This window comes from Octopus bimaculoides, chromosome 25 (assembly GCF_046866305.1).
Source record: "Octopus bimaculoides isolate indiv1 chromosome 25, ASM4686630v1, whole genome shotgun sequence".
NCBI classification, from domain to species: Eukaryota; Metazoa; Mollusca; class Cephalopoda; order Octopoda; family Octopodidae; genus Octopus; species Octopus bimaculoides.
Genome location: NC_142952.1, coordinates 15,676,425 through 15,694,394, shown reverse-complemented (window position 1 = coordinate 15,694,394; position 17,970 = coordinate 15,676,425). Strand labels below are relative to the sequence as shown.

The window sequence follows — 17,970 nt, the reverse complement described above, 5'->3', positions numbered from 1 at the left end:
TCATCTTGTTTGTTGTTAACAACAATGTTAACAACAAACAAGATGAGGACGAATATCCGTCAAATGTAAATAATGTAAATAAAGCTTATCATTATGTTTGTTTGTTTAAAAACATTTGTGAACAACATGGCCAAAAATGGCTGCTTCAAGCTCATGCTTTTCATTTTCTTTCTGGTTTCCATGATAATATCATTATAAACATCTTAAACTCCATACATTCAAGATGGTATCAAAAAGTTCCCATACTAGTTCTGTAGCACACCAACAGATGGCAGCACATGGATGCGTGCACAGTGAGAGCTAGCAGTGATCCTCATGAGGTAGGGAGCTAAGTGACATCACTGTGTTTACTTCACAAGTTGTGAAATTTGTGTTCTTGTGATCATGTGTATGCTGTAGTCTGCAATTTTTCTCATAGTCAGGAAGTTGGAATAAAGAGTCAATATGAAATTTGGGGCCCACACACATACATATACATATATGTACATACATATGTGTGTGTATGCATGGATGACGCCAGTATTAAGGCATTTAAAGTGAAGTGAATTGTATAATTTGCATAAGAGTAAGTGCTATTAGAGCTGATTGCATGCAGCCACACATTTACCTGTTACATGTTTGTTTACATTTTCTCTCAGGAATCGTTGGTGGAATATTGTGCAACAAAATTGGTGCCAGGAAAACCATAGCAATGGGAAGTATCCTGTCTTTCAGTGGAGCCTTTGCTAGTTATTTCGCAGAGAACATACTCACATTAATGTTTACGCTTGGTGTTTTTGTTGGTAAGTAAACATTTACACTAAATTTTCCATGAGAGCCTATTGTCAGTTTTAGAATTGAATATGTAACCAGCTAATTAGAGTAGACTAGGTTTGGTTTACAGACAATAGTAGACTGCATGCTGTGAGATGTATTGGAAGCACAATGGCTATTGCTTATAATGGCAATGATGATGACTATAACAATAGCAGAAAGACATTGTAATTTGTTTGAAGGCTAAGAGCTTCATACACAATAAAGAGTTAATAATATATTGTTAATTGCTATTTAATTTTTATAATAATGATAATAACAACAACAATGATGATGACAATGATGACAGTAGTGATGATGCTGATGACAACAACGGTGATGATAATGGTACGGCTCTCATTGTATGCAATAATAGTGGAACAGCCCACATCCTAGGCAAGATACTATCAATTCAATAGTACAATCCAAATACAACAACCCACAAAAACAAGACACACTCTATACAGTAAATCTTAATATATAAAATACCCTGTCTGTGTGTGTGTCCTCTATGCATGCTCAAACCTCTGGATCAATCTGTACCATACTTGGGGCACATGAATAACTTGACCTTGGAAAGAATAATACGGTCTTGATTTTTTTTTTTATTAAAAGTAAATAATATTTCTCTATATATAATGATTCCCTTCTTCAAATCGTTTTCTCAACTTCCTGTGTTTGAATATACTGTCTTTGGCGTTCTAACCAGCTATTTACACACACATGTATGTATACATTATTACAGTTGTGATGATTTCTGATAAAAAAAAAGAATTTCTAAAGGTACTTTTGTGTCAGAAAAAACATTTCATGCGGCGATAGACGCCTTTTTCTCAATCAATTAAATGAGGTACTCTATATTGTACAATTTTGTTTCTAGATAATAATGTTAACATTAACCATGAATTTTTTTCACTTTAAGTAAATTCCCAGATAAACAGTCTAATAGAAAGGCAGGAGACATCAGAAGCAAAAATAAGGAATATACACGCACAGTTAAATATAGAAGTGTAAAGTATAATTTGTAACATAATCTATAATAAACATGATATGGAATGGAATAATTCCCGTTTGAACTTTTTCATTATATATATATGTATATGTGTGTGTGAGGACACTGAGAATAAGCATGCCACCCCTTCGTAATTTTTTTTTTTTCTACAGATTCCGACCTTGTCTTCAACAGAGATTCTGAATATGCAAAAAGATCTACTTTTAGACTTTTTAATACACCGACTCCTTAACTTTTCAATTTTCTTCCAGAAATTTTACAATTAGGTTTAAGGGTTATATACAGATGCACAAATGCACAAAACAAAGAAACTGAAATAAATATGGATGACTTGTTCTTCCCCCCACCCCCACCCCCCAACAACAAATCTTACATGCTTGGAATCTATATAGTCCGAGGTATAGTTGTAGAGAATTCATTAAAGCATATCCATTTTTCTGAAAGTTAAGACAAATTGAAGTGGACTCAGGTGAATTTTCCAAAAATCCTCCCCACCCCCTCCTAAAATACTTTCCCCAAAAATTTTGTATATTTGGAATCTACATGATATAACACATATTCGTAGAAAATTTCATTAAAAAATACCCATTTTTCTGAAAGTTATCATCATCCAAAGTCAGCAAGGTGGGTGCAGAAAGCCTGTGGTGAGATGGTACCAAGTGTTAATGATCTCATAATGCATGTGCTCCCTAACATTGCACAAAACTTTAGCAACAGTCAATGGCTTTGTCTTTCATCCTTTTGGGGTCAATAAATTAAGTACCAGTTGCATACTGGGGTCGATCTAATCGACTGGTGCCCTCCCCAAAAGTTCAGGCCTTGTGCCTAGAGTGGAACAGGATTTTTACACCAATTAAAGGACACACTCAAAACATCGTAAATTCAGAAGCTCTAGACAATTAAACTGTGAGTGATTTCCGGATTTGTTTCAATATATTTCTTTATACTCATGTCATCTGATAGAATTTTTGTTAAATGTACTTATTAACAGGAGGGGAGCGCCCGCAGGACGGTTCCTCTCAAATTTATGCATTTTCGGGTTCAACATGTTTCAAATAAGTATTGACAATTGAAGGTGATTACAAAGACAAAGAACTACCTGGTTTTTTAACAATTTTAACAATGAGAACATCGGATAAAACATGTTATTGACATTAATAGTTTGTACTTCAGCTAATTACTGTTGAGAATTGCATAATCCACGCTTCATTTTACTTAGAGATTTAAAAGGCATACTTAAATTTCATTATTTTCAATAACCTGGGAAATGTCGGGTTATTAACGTATAAAGTTGGTATCTCAGCTACTAGGAAGTAAGACCTGAGTAGTACAGCTAGCCACCTACACTTTTCTCTGCAAAATAGGGGTAGTTTATCCTGTTCAGGCTATATTATTAGCATTATTCTGCGATTGAGAATTTAAAATCACTTCTTTAACTTTCTATATTTCATGTTAGAGATCTAAATGGCATTTTTAAATTTCATTATTTTCTTTAACCCAGGCAACGCCAGGTATTTCTGCTAGTATCCAATAAAGTAAAAAAAACCCACAACATGTACTCTACAGGCCAGATACCCAACGTAAGAACAACTCACATTATACAGACAACACATAATACAAACACTAATATAACAAAAGACTGCAACCATAACAAAACAAACGTATGCATTACCAATATCCAGAAAGAGTTTGCAATCCCCTAACAACAAAAAAGAGCACACAATGTTGCACACACCTCAGCAACATAAAAGTGTAGTAGGTGACACAGAAGAAATCTGCTTGAAACAATCAACTGTCAAATAGTAAAAATAATATTAATAATTATGAGCATCAAAATGCATTAGCTTTCTAGTCGTCTTGATTGTTTTCTTGAAAATCTTGGAGATGTTAGCGCTGAACAAGGCAAACGATTCCATCAGGACATCAAGGAGATGGAAACTCAGTACCAAGGACGTTGGGATGTTTTAATGATAGCAGACTATTGCTAGTGTTTAAAACGAGATACTCTTGTTGCTCAACATTCACGGTGCACAAAGAAGCTTAAATTTACTCCTTGAATTTTCTGCCAAAAATCTTTGCCAACATCATTTTCAATTTTGAATTTTTATTTGTTCTTTATTTTGTTTTGTGTTATGCTCTCTTTATTGATTGGTAGTTTCTCTGCTGTTGTTCTTGATGCTGCTACTGCTGTTGGTACTTCTGTGATTGTAGTTGCTGCTACTGCTGTTGGTACTTCTGTGATTGTAGTTGCTGCTACTACTGTTACTGTTGATTTTGTAGCTGTAGTAGTTACCTATTTTTGCTGGCCTGTTATCATTGTTGCTGTAGTGGTGGTAGCGGTGTCAGTAAAATTGGAGAGCTCATTTCTCTCTTTTGTTGTGGGCAGAAAGCTTTGAGGTAGTTTGTATCCCGGACAAGTGATATCTTGACTTTCTGCCCTCAACAGTCGTGTGAAGCTTTGTGCCATCTTGTAGGCTTATGTAGTCTAGGATAGCCTCCACACTCACCTGCTCAGCTTGTATCAATACCTGCATCTCCTGTCCTAACCAGTTCTGCTTGTGTGTCTTCTGTATTTGCAGAATCATGGTTTTCTCTTCTATGTCAAGGAGAATTGCAGTTACTAACCAGCAGATGTTTATCTCTGGTGGGGATGTTGAATATTCTGATTCTGAATACTCATTGACCAAGGTAAATGGGGATGAGAATGAGTTTGTTATTCATTAGGGTAGCTGTCGAATTATTTTTAGCCTTCTCCTCTGAAGCAAATCTCACCTTGACAGTCCTATATTTCTTCCCACTGGCTACATAAGTTTGCTTTTTCAAACTGGTTTTAAGCATTTCTCTATTTGCTTCTGTGTTGCCTGCTCCACTTTCCTACTTTTGACTCCAATTGTTTTATGTAGAACTGTTTGTAAATTAATTTCTTGTTGCACAGTTCTAGGAATGTTTAATGCCACATTTCTCCCATATTTCTCCAACATATATTTCACACTCTTGAATTTATTTTTGTCTATAAAAATATCTTCTCTTACTTCTCTGATTGCTCTCATAAAGTTGAACTCATCTCGACTGGATTTGCATGCCTTGTTTTTGTTGTCTTTTTCATTAGCAATGTTATTGTTGGTAGTGGTGGTGGACCTGCTACTGCCACCGGTGGTGGCAGTGGCGGTGGCAGTGTGCTCACTTGTGTTGTCACTTTTTATCATTGGTTTCTTTTGTTCCTGCTATAGTGAAGGGCAGTGTAGAAGCAAGGGAAAATTGCTTTCATAGGTCATACATGAACTATTGTTCTTGTTGTTGCTATTGCTACAGCAGTCACTGTCTTTTACAACTTGGTTGTTCTCTTATCCTGGATGACTGGTTGTTCCTTTCAATGGATGGACAATTCTTGTTCACCATCTTTGTTTTTTAGCAAAAATATTCTAACTAAACAGACAGTGAACATGTATGGAAATGCAAGTGTGGAAAAACGTTGACCCAGAATAAAAGGGTCTGGACGGACAACTCTTATGAATCATAAAAATAACTAGCATCTAGAGTATTCTACTACACAAGCAACTGGACAACCATTTTTATCGAATCTTCTTTCACCACGAAATAGTTTGGTCAGTCGCTCGGCCTTAAATATTTATGGTTGAATTGAGTGGGTACGTGTTGGTTTAAAACAATTTTCCCTTACTAAAGACCCACTGACTCGTAAATACACAAACTTGTAAAGTATGACAAATGTGACCTTAAAGAAATACATGGAGAAACTTACTCAAGAAGTGGAAAAGAAAATATCTGATGAACTTCCAAGTAAATTTTTGATGGTAATCAATGGTTGGACTAAGGTTTTGCTGCATTTCATTGGACTTTTTGCATTTAATTCATGCAATTATCAAAATTATTATTGTACTGTTTTGTTGGTATTTTTGCCAATGGTAAGTGAAACATCATTCACTGCTTCTAATTATATCAAATTTATAGAGTATGCGTTAAGTATCTATAATAAAATTGTTTAAATGTTGTAACTATTACTTGAGATAATACTGAAGTGAACAAATCTATAGCAAATTTATGTAGAATACCATTAATTGGGTGTGCCTCTCATAAATTCAATCTAGCTGTTTCTGCTTATCTCAACAAGCAGGAAGTTCTCCTTGATAAAATTGATATGTTGACTGGCAAGCTAAAATCATCAAAACTTGCAGATAAATTTCAGGAAAAAATGCCTTTGCAACCTATACAAAGAAATAAAACCTGTTGGTCCACTACTTATGACATGATTGAGAGGTACATCCAACTCAAGCTTTTCAAGGTGATCCAAAGCTGGTTGATTATCTGTTGACTCCACATGATCAGAATGATCTGCAGAGTCTAAAAGACAATTTAGGAAAGTTACGCTCAGTAACAGTTGCCTTGCAAAGAACAGAAATAAATTTGGGAGATGCTTGAATTCTTTTTGATGAAATTCTTGTATTGTATCCTTACAAGGGGTTCAAAAAATATTGGCTTCCATCGGCAACCATTGTGCACAGACTAAATTTGGAAGTGGAGTTGTGAAAATTTTACAACATGCAGAAGCAGAGCTAATTGCAGATGAAGTGGCTGCTCTACATCAGCTGAAAGTGATGACAAACATGTCACAACAGTCTGATTTACCTGTGGGTAATGATTTTGCTTCAATTTGAAAAACCACAAAAAAGATAAAATTTCACCTCAGCAATATTTGAATTGTAGATTTTTGTTACCAACATCTAACATTTTCGAATATTTCTTCAGCTCAGCAGGTTATACTGTTAATGATTAGAAATGCAATTGTTTCTAAAAGTCAATTGAGCTTTCTGGGATGAAGACCTTCAGAAATCTGCAATTGTTCATGACCTTTTGCTATATTAGAACATTTTAATTGTACGACTCGTCTGAGAAACTCTTTCAATTGAATTTAGACCTTCAATTTATTTGTTTTTCAACTACTGTACAATGTAGAGTATACATGTTTGTTCCTTATTCTAAATCAATAAAATTGAACTTTGAACATTTTCTGATGATAAAGTTTTTTGAAACTATAAGACGTGCCTTTTATTTTCTTATTATTTTGGCTCTTATCTAAACTGAAGCTAACACTCCAAAATATATGGTGTTTTTACATTCAGCAAAATAATTGACGATTAATTGGAATAAATGACTGGCCTGTATCCCAATTAAAATTAATTAATTGCTAGGAAAATAATTGATTGGAAAGGTTCCACTCAATTATTTACAACCCCTGGCAGAATCACTCACAATTGTTTGTGTTACTTTTAGGTATTGGAAATGCTGTCGTCTACATTCCTTCAATGGTGGTAGTTAGTGAGAAGTTTGACACCCATGCTTCATTGCTCACCATGATCCTCACAGCAGGCCGGCCAGCTGGAGTCTTGTTGTTTCCTATCATCATCAACTTTCTAATGGAAATCTACTTCTGGCAAGGAACGTTGCTCATCATCAGTGGGTTCTTACTCAACATTATATTGTTTGGCTTGCTGGCCACCTCGCCGCTTCTTATTCCTTCTTCCAGTAGAAAAAATACAGATGTTCAAAAGAAAACCTGGAATTTCTCTGTGTTAAAAAATACCAAGTTGGTGCTACATAGAGTTTGTACTTTCATTAATTGTCTGTAAAATGCATGTTTGCTTGATGGATTTTTGAATTTTATGATACATTTGCTTTTTTTAATTCTTAATGAGTAAGGGAAAGCTGGCTGTTATCATTGTTGATAATTAGTTCCAAGTCAATTCTAATTAAATAGACATATGATCAGAGCATTCAAGCAATGACCATCCTATCTTCTTTCCAGGCAATGCATCAGGGCTGTCATCCAAATTGCGTTAGTCTACATTTACTTAACACAGTGTGGTATGAGGAGAATTTTAACTGCTTTTCTGGCTGCACCAACTTGTTGGCCAGTGTGTAGGGGTGAGAAGATAAATGTGTAAGGGTGAGAGATATTTAATGGGCAGAGGGATGACAGGATTAATGTGTAGGGGAGATATTTAATGGGCAGAGGGGAGAAAAATGGTGAATGTGTGTGTGCGTGTGAGTGCATATGTGTAGAGGTGAGATATAGCTAGTATGTGTGTATGTGTGCGTAGAGCAAAGTGATAGTTAATGAGTATGTAGAAGGCAATGAGTTTGTAGGGGGAGAAAGTTAATATGGGTTTGATGTGAACTGAAGATAAAGTAATGATGGTAGAAGGTACCACTGCAACCACACTATATCCTGTTTTGGATTACATTGTCCAATATTGCCTTCCTTTTTAAGATTATTTTGTGTGATTTTCAGAAAATTTAATTGCTATTTTTAGCATATTTGGTAGCTCAATAGGGGGCTGTCTTGTTGGTCCACTGCTTATCTTTTATTTGTTTCAGTCATTGGATAGGGGCCATGCTGGGGCAGTGCCTTGAAAGGTTCTAGTCAAACAGATCAACCCTAGCTCTTATTTTTATAAACCTGATACTTTGTCTATCAGCCTCTTTTGATGAACTGCTAAGTTCATCAAACCAACACCAGATGTCAGGTAGTGGTGGAGGACAAATGCAAACACTCACACATATATATCTACATATATATCTATATGTGTATTTATTTATATGACAGGTTTCTGACTTTCTGTCCCACCCCCTTCTCTCTTACTTCTCTGCCAATCTCTCTCTCCTCTCTCTCTCTCTCCCTCATTGTTTCTTTCATTAATAGTTTACACTTGAGGATGGGCTGTGACCATTGCCTTCAGGGACCCTCTGAAACCAAATTGGGTTTGACATGGTTGATGTTCCTAAGAAACTACAAGTTAATGGCTGGAGTTAAAACATAGTGGTGAAGTAGCAGTCATTAGAACATTGGACAGAATGTCTGGCAGTATTCATTCCATGTCTCAGCACTATGAGTTCAAATCTTGCTAAGATCACTTTACTTTCTACCCTTTCAGGGTCAACAAATGAAGTACTGGGAGTGATACCTTAGCTGTGGTCAAGATTAGGTTCTGCTAAGCTGAAAATGCTATTATTAATACTGGCACTTCTACAATTCCATTAGGAATTGAAAGCTCAAGGGTTGAGTATGTGAGATAGCCAAAAGAGATTCTAGTCTGTTGTGGTGTTTGTTGAAATTATGTGGGTTCTAATTGCATGTTTGTTTATGATTTGATTCTTTTCTAGATATGTGCTGTGATTGTCTCTTTTATGCTTTGGAAGGAGACAAGTCCAGCAGGGCTCTATTGGAGATTGTGGTCTGTTTTTTGGAATCAGTGCACATCTGGCATAGCATGTAGCTGAGATTTGGGAGTGAAAGGTCTGGGTAGATCCTTGCAGAGAAATTGATTGAAGATTTTGGTGAGGATAGGGACTAACTCTCTTTCATGTCTAGAATGCTATCTTCCTCTTGTTTTTGTGTCTTCCTCTTTTGCTTATCCCTCTCCCTTACTCTTCTCACTGTCTGTTTCTCTTTTCTGTGTGTGTATGTGTGTGTTTCTCTCTCTCTCTCTCTCTCTCTCTCTCTCTCTCTCTCTCTCTCCTTTCTATCTCTCTCTTTTCTATGTCTGTCTATCTTGTTTTATTTATGTCTTTCTTTTGTCTATTTTCAATCTGATCTTTGAATGTCTGGCCATCAGCATACAAATAACAAAACCTTACTTTCAACGATTACATGTTTAAAACCCCTATTTTCACTGACTGACCCGTATCCTCTTGTTGGCAGGTATGTGCTGACAATGCTGAGTCTAAGCATCATGAACAGTACCCTCAGTGCTGTTATTGTCATCATGGTAGATTACTTCATAGAGCGTGGTTATAGCAAAGGTAAAGCTGTCTTTATCTTGAGTGCCCAGTCCTTTGCAGCACTTTTAGCAAGGTTCGTAATTATTTGCAGTTTACTGTCACTTTGTTTCTCTTCATAATTTCTCTCTCTCCCTCTCTCCTTGTCTATCTATCTATCTGTTTTGTTTCTCTCTAACTGTCTCTTTCCTTCCTCCCCCTCTCTCTCATTCTCTTCTATCTATCTACCTCTCATCCATCTTCCTCACATCCCTTTCTCTCCTTTCTCCCTCTTTTCTTTCAATTCACTCTCTTTCTCTCTCCTCCTCTTTCATCTACTTATCTATTTATATATTCAGTTGTTTGTCTGTCTGTTCTATTTACATCCATCCTACTCTTTTTCTTTTTTGACATCTTCTGACCTATCTTCATCATTCCCTTTCCTCTCTCATTCTCTTTATACTTTTTCTTTCATCAGCATCTTCTCTTCTTTCACACACATCCCACTTTCCCCTCTCTCATTTCTTACACCCTTTCTACCACTAGTCTTCTTTTACTCTCTCTCTCTCTCTCTCTCTTTCTCTCTCTCTCTCTTTCTCTTTCATTATCATATATGAAAGAAAAAATAAGTCTTTGGTGTCTCTTAAAAATTGTAGGATTTCCATTGAGCACTGAAATTGTAGAACCCCCACTGAGTATTGTAATTGGGGAGTCAATTATTATAGTTCTGCAGACCATTTCAGAGGAAACTGCTGTTTGTCAATGTATAATAAGTGAATGCAACTTGTGGAAGTGAGAGAATAATGAAGACATTGAGAAAAGTGGTGAAGATTGATTTCCAGAGGCCGAACATCATAAAGATGAGAAAGGATCACATTAAATGGTAAAATGCTGTGCCAAGGAAGACTTGCCCAACCTCTGCAAGCATGGAAAATCAGATGTAAAAGGATGATGATGATGTTGGTAATGAGAAAGAGTCCCTATTATCACTGCATCTTTCTCCCATCATACCACTGTGTAATGAGTTCCACTATTGGACTTTTCATTTGCTATCCAGATGCTCTCTCCTTAATATCACTCCTGCCTCTATTACTTATTGTTGACATCTCTCTCTCTCTCTGTCTCTCTCTGTCTCTCTCTCTCTCTTTCTGTCTGTCTCTCTCTCTCTTTCTCTCTCTGTCTCTCTTTCTCTCTCTCTCTCTCTCTCTCTTTCTCTCTCTCTCTCTCTCTCTCTCTCTCTTTCTCTCTCTCTCTCTCTCTCTCTCTCTCTGAATATGATGATGATCTTCATCATCACACATGAAATCTCATCATATAGTTGCTATAAGAAGACTTTTATCAAGATTTAAATTTAAATGTGAACACTTTAGACAGTCAATCTTGATCAAGTATTAAAATGCCAAGTCCAATTATAGTAATTCAAAAGTCATTGATAATAATGATGATGATAATCAATTGGAAGTACTTATATTTATTCATTCATATATTTATTTATTTATTTATTTATTGTATTTCTATTTCCAGGGGTCTGACAGCAGGAATGTCCTTTTTACCAAGTAAATGTCGGCCTTCAGAAATCTTTCTTCTCTTTATTAGTGGATTTGTCTCCAGTACTGTACTTTTCTCTTTACCATTTATAAACAGTTTCACATTACTATGTATCATGCTAATAATATCAGCTTTATTTGTAGGGATAAGGAACTCTGTTGTTCCAACCCTCTGTTTAAATATTCTTGGCAAAGAACATTATGCAATGGCCTTAGGCTTTTCACAAACTTTTATTGGCCTTGCCTCTATTGTAATGGGATCCCTTGGAGGTAAGTTGAGTATAATTCTGTTCAGCTAGAAATGATTCTCAAAAATCTTTCAATGACCCCCTACACACACACACACACACACTATTCATTTTATGGAGTGAGATCAATTTATCATACACTATTATAGGTATTTGGAGACATAATTGAACCATATGGTACACAAGAGCTGATAGTGTATAGATTGGTGAAGCCTTTATCAATGCATTCTGCAATTGAGAGATCAGACGTACACTTTCAATGTATGATATGAAACTATCATATAGAAATATATAATATATAATATATAGAATATTTCTGTAGAAATATTCTATTTTCTTATAATCTGTTAAATTTAACCGTTTTCAAGTTTTCAAGAGACCACTAAAATATGACATGGGCATTAACATCTCTGGCAGATCTGCTCCCTAGAAACAACATTTGTGGTCACTGAGAAGAGACAGTCTCAAAGTGGTGATCTATGACATTGCTGTTTATGACTGTTTCCATCATATTTTAGAAGTGAGGGTCACTACATTTTATGTTCTCTCAGTCCTGCTAAAGTATTGGTAAAGTTCTTAGAGTGTTGGATAAAACCCTTTGTAATATTTATTTTAGCCCTTTGCACTCTGAGTTCAAATCATGTCTTTCATCCTTCTTGGTTTTATAAAATAAAGTACCTATTGAGGATACTTGCTTGGCAGAGCATCAGACAGAATGTCTTGTGATATTTATTCCAGCTCTTTGCATTCTGAGTTCAAATTGTACCTGTGGCCTACATGGACGGTAGACTTATTCCATTGCCCAGCTTAACACTACCATTTGGCTCAGTGGTTAGAGCATTGGGCACACAATCATGAGGTAATGAGTTTGATTCCCAGACTGAGCTGTGTGTTGTGTTCTTGAACAAGACACTCTGTTTCACGTTGCTCCAGTTCACTCAGCTGTAGGAGTTGTGACCATTATTGGTGCCAAGCTGTATTGGCCTTTGTCTTTCCCTTGGATAACATTGGTGGCATGGGGAGAGGAGGCTGGCATGCATGGGTGATTGCTGGTCTTCCATAAACAACCTTGCCTGGACTTGTGCTTTGGAGGGGAACTTTCTAGGTGCAATCCCATGGTTATGTCTGAAGGGGGGTCTTTACCTTTCACTCTGCCTTTATTAGAGGAGTCCGCTCTATTGCTTGTATTTGGGTCAGGTCTCCTGGTTGCAGATACACTCCTGCCTCCCTCCCACTACTCTCAAAAACCCTAAAAATTATCATAGGTATTGCTCTCTCTCCTGCCAAAATCATAAAACAAACTTGGACTTTCCAAAATTCATTATTTTTACTGTAATTTTTGCCACCAGTTTTCTCAAATTCTGTGTGGAACATTAATTGGTAAAGTTTGAGAAGTTTCCTTTTCTTGGGAGCAGGAAAAATTATAACATGTTTCCTGCATTGGGATAGATCCCTGATATGTGTGTGTGTGTGTGTGTGTGTGTGTGTGTGTGTGTGTGTGTGTGTGTGTACGTGTGAGAGCCAGACAGACAGACAGGAGAGGAAGAGAAGGAGAGAAACAGACAGACAGAAAGAGATTGAATGATTTGATGAAAATAGCAATTAACTGTGTTGGAAGATACATTGTCTGGGTTAGTCACACTGCTAAGTCAGAATGATTAGACAAGTGTTTACACTGGGTGACAGGGTGTACATGGTGATGAAACATGTATACATGTGGTGAGACATGTATATAAGGTGGTGAGATAAATGTGTACATGGTGATGTTATGTGTGTGTAAGATAGTGAGATGTCTGTGCATGCTGGTGAGATGCGTGTACATGGTGGTGATCGTGTGTGTATGGTTGTGAGATATGTGTATATATGGTGAATCCAGAACTATGTGGCTGTGAAGCAAACTTCTTAACCACCCAGCCACGCACACACACACACACACACACACCCCTATTACTGGAAACAAAACATGTGACAAATATTATTGCTATTTGCAGAGCTGCAGTGGTTGAAGATTAGCAGTAGGGTATTTGAAAAGTTAACAGAGACCTTGGCAAGACATCAAAAGATCTACTGAAAATTAAGGGTTGTGAATTAGTAGAAGTGTTAGTGTATTGAACAAAATGCTTGGCAATATTTATTCTGGCTTTTTATGTTCTGAGTTCAAGTCTCACCAAGGCCAACTTTTATCCTTTTGGGGGCCAATAAAATAAAGTATCCATCCAGGGTTCAGGATGATTGATCGGTGCAAGTGGACAAAATATTTTGACGCATTTCTTCCATCACGGCAAACTTATCTGTATGTCAGTGATAAAATGGTTTTCTCATACAAAGTACAAGAAAAGCAACATAGAAACAATTAGTGTGGGGTGTATATGATGTGTGAATTGCACTGGGTTTCCAGTTTATATAGAGGTAGTTATTGTAACCAAAGTAATGTTATGTTTAAAGATGGAGACAACCAGTTTGGTGAGCACACTACATCACTGTCAGTGATACCCATTTGTATTGTTAAATTAATGCAAATAAATTTTGCCAGTCCTCTTGTTTCCTACTTTCAAATAACCTATCAGTTAGTAAATTATAGATTATATAATGTGAATTTGCAGTCAGTAGATCATTAGACAAAATGTCTTGTGGTATTCACTCCAACTTCTTACCACATAACCACACTGTGCCTATTTTGTAATTAATTTTATTTTTCATCATTTCTTTTTAACACTTTTTTTGTCTTCATGCAGGTTATATCCGAGATGTCACCAAATCATATGATACAACCTTCATAGCATTTGCTGGATGGACATTCTTTTCAACTTTAATTCTTAGTACAATCTACATATTTCTCTACGGTAATTTGTTCAAGGCTCCTAAAGAGAAAAAAACTGTTTGTAATGATTTCATTTTGGTTGAACCAAAATGCCAATTTCCTCAAACCTTGTGAGTCAGTGGTTGGTGGGATATGTACATAACAGAACTTTCAACGTAAAGTTACCCAATATTTCTAATTTTAAAAATAATCTTCCATCTTTGAAATTTTCTATGGTTCATTAATGATGAGGCTTCCTCATATGACACAATGATGGGCATACCACATGTTTCTGTTAATTACAGAATTAGTGTGACATTGTTCCATTGATGTGTCTTTCACTGCCCTTAAAGTGCAAGCAGCGCTAAGAGGGACTATTTTGGATTTTCAGCTGCAGATTCATTGTCTGGAAAAGTTCTAGGTGACATGAACAACAGTCAAATTGCCTCCGATATTTTATTTTATTGACTCCCAGAATAATGAAAGGCAAAGTTGGCTTTCTTGAATCATCATCATCATCATATGTCTGTTTTTCTGTGCTTGCAAGGGTTGGATAAGTTTTCTATAACAACACATATCTTTACTTTTTAACAGCTGTCCATGAGTTTTAATATTCCAAGAGCAGCCTTCACCATTAGAAGCCAAAATTATTGTAGATATCAGAGTTATATTTGTATGATGACAAGTGACTTGTTCTGAGATTGTGTTGAAACCAAAACAATTCCATAACAGAAGAGCCCCAGTATCTATTTAGAAACACAAGTAAACTGATAAATATTCACTTTTTATTTATTTCTTAATAATATACAAAAGCAGAGTGGAATTATGAGTTGAAGAAGTGCAGCAAAACTTTTTGACCCTTCATAACAGACTGTATCAAGCCTGTTGCCAAACTTTGGTGCCTGGGGATGCTTTGGAATATTCTGGATGGGCACTAATTTGTATTGCTGGAAGATTTTGTAAACTGTATTTTCTAAATCAGAGGGTGCACCATTGAATAGTGAGGGTGCAGTACTATCCAGTGACCCTAGCTTTAGCGATTGACATGGACTGTATTAATAAGAAAAATTGTGAATATAACAATTTGTAATTTCATAAGTGACTTTAATGGCTCTACCAAAGCGTTTGGTAGTACAGTGATAAGAATCCCTGGTTGTCATGCTGGTGACTGGGGTTTGATTCTCCTTGTGGAAATTTATGATTTTTACAAAAAGAATCAGTATTATCTTTGTTATTAAGGCAATGAGCATTACCTGGAAATTATTGTTATGATTATTACAGTACCAGTTAAATACCAGGTTAAATGTGACTGACTAACACCCCTCTCGCAAATTTTTGGCTCTGTGCCAATATTTTTTCAGGCTCTTTACATTCTAAATTCATATTCTGCTAAGACCAACTTTGCCTTTCATCCTTTCAGGATCGATAAAATATAGTAGTTGTTGAGCTTGGGGAAGCAGGGGTCAATATTATCAACTCTACCCCATTCCTAAAATTACTGGCCTTGTACCAAAATTTGAAACTATTATTATTATTATTATTATTATTATTATTACATACTGGGAAAGCTGGCAGAATTGCTAACACACTGTATGAAATGCTTAGTGGTATTTCACCTGTTGCTATGTTCTGAATTCAAATTCCACCAAGGTTGACTTTGCTTTTCATCCTTTCGGGGTCAATAAATTAAGTACCAGTTGCGTACTAGGTTGATCTAATTGACTGGCCTCCTCGTTCAAAATTTCAGGCCTTATAAATATAGTAGAAAGGATTATTATAAAGATGGTGAACTGGCAGAATCATTAGCACGCTGGGCGAAATGCCTAGTGGTATTTCACCCATCGCTACATACTGAGTTCAAATTCTGCCAAGGTTGAAATTTCCTTTCATTCTTTTGGGGTCGATTAAATAAGTACCATTTACACACTGGGGTCGATGTAATTGACTTAATCCCCTACACACAAGCTGCCCTTATGGCTAGAATTGGAAATTATTATTATTATCATAACATAATGTATTGATCTAGTACTGAGCTTAATATAATTGACTAGCACACCTGCCTCTCAAAATTGCTGGCCCCGTGTGTGGGTGTGGGTGTATGTGTGTACATGTATATTTATATAAATACATCTATATATACATATATATATTTATTCATATTCATGTGTGTGTCTATTACACAGAAGTGTACCACTCTGTTTTATAATAATTTGTTTGTGCGGGTGGCACATAAAAGACACCATTTTGAGTGTGGCCGTTGCCAGTACCGCCTGACTGGCCCTCGTGCGGGTGACATGTAAAAGCACCCACTACACTCTCTGAGTGGTTGGTGTTAGGAAGGGCATCCAGCTGTAGAAACTGCCAAATTAGATTGGAGCCTGGTGTTGCCATCTGGTTTCACCAGTCCTCAGTCAAATCGTCCAACCCATGCTAGCATGGAAAGCGGACGTTAAACGATGATGATGATGATGATATATATATATACACACACACACACACACACACACACACACACACACACACACACACACATGAGGAAGCAAAAATCTAAAGTAGATTTTTCATACAAATAGTATAATTTTTATTAAATCTAAAACTCCTAACAAATGCTATGTTCAACTCAAATGTAGAAAATGTGTCTCTTTTAGTGCCAAACCAGCTATTGTAATCTTTTGAATATTGGTTGACATACTTTGAAACATAACTCAGCTGTCAAATGGTGAAAAGAATGAAGATTACATAGTCACAGCTGGAAAGTTATTTTTTTAATAATGATATATCTCTTCATATGACTGACTTGGGAGCAAACAACTGTAATGAGGGAGCTTCCTCAGGGTAACATGATTTGTATGAATATATATATACATTTGTGTGTGTGTGTCTGTAAACACAGAGGTCTTTTGCACAGATTTTGTGAAGCAAATTCCATGCACAAGCTATCAGTGAACATTATTAGAAAAAAAAGACAGTTCAAGGTGCCATGAAAGATCAACCAGGAACCATGAGGCCGCAAGGCAAATTCACTTTCCACAGCCATTATTTGCACATATCTATGTATTTTAATATTATATTATATGTTTATGCATATATGTATGAATGTATATATGTGAGAGTGTGTGTGTGTGTCTGCGTATGTATATATATATATGCATATATATGTATGTATGTGTGTATATATATATATATATATATATATATATATATATATATATTATATTCACTGAATTTGGTGGCATAAAAGATGTACTGGTATATTAATATCACTCCAATTTCTGCAGCACATATCCAGGAAAAACAGTATCAAAGACAAAATTAGCTTATAGGAAACCCAACTTTACATATAAGACCCAGGGTCATTTTTTGGAGACATTTTTTGAGGAAAAACTGCATCTTATATGCCATCAAATATGGTGTTTTAAATATAATTGTGTGTGTATGTGTGTGTGTGTGTGTGTGTGTGTGTGCACGCACGCACGTACGTGTGTGTATAGACATCCAAGAATCTATAAGTCAGAAAAGATATGCACTTGTATATTTGCCAATAGAGTGGGCATATTAATCAAAGTGTACAGTATTATATATCCATTATAGCTGGTCTTACCAATCAGTTTTGCACTGGGGGTTCACCAGGGTGTTGGATGATAGCCCAATTATGTAATCTTGCATTCTTCAAAGATGACAGTTATGGAATGAAATATGGCGACTGCTCTCTATTGTTGGAGGTGAACAGACACATCTTGTTTGTGCTTTCTGTGAAAAAGATGATGAAACCACACAAAGGTTAAGAGTTATGTCCTT

General features: G+C 36.1%; 1 protein-coding gene and 1 pseudogene across 2 annotated transcripts in view; both read left to right on the top strand.

The window, feature by feature from the left end:
* The window catches only part of LOC106882869 (monocarboxylate transporter 4), an 85,837-nt gene extending 69,766 nt beyond the window's left edge, over nt 1-16,071 (top strand). The window contains exons 3-7 of one of the 2 annotated variants that reach the window (XM_014933674.3): nt 639-782; nt 7,094-7,406; nt 9,522-9,674; nt 11,102-11,394; nt 14,108-16,071. In XM_014933674.3, coding sequence (XP_014789160.2) covers nt 639-782; nt 7,094-7,406; nt 9,522-9,674; nt 11,102-11,394; nt 14,108-14,307 — 1,103 coding nt within the window. In that variant the 3' untranslated portion in view covers nt 14,308-16,071. The remainder of the gene's footprint in view (nt 1-638; nt 783-7,093; nt 7,407-9,521; nt 9,675-11,101; nt 11,395-14,107) is intronic. The other variant, XM_014933681.3, reaches the window with a different exon arrangement.
* Nucleotides 925-6,815, top strand: LOC149131102 (uncharacterized; annotated as a pseudogene).
* Nucleotides 16,072-17,970: the final 1,899 nt, after the last annotated feature.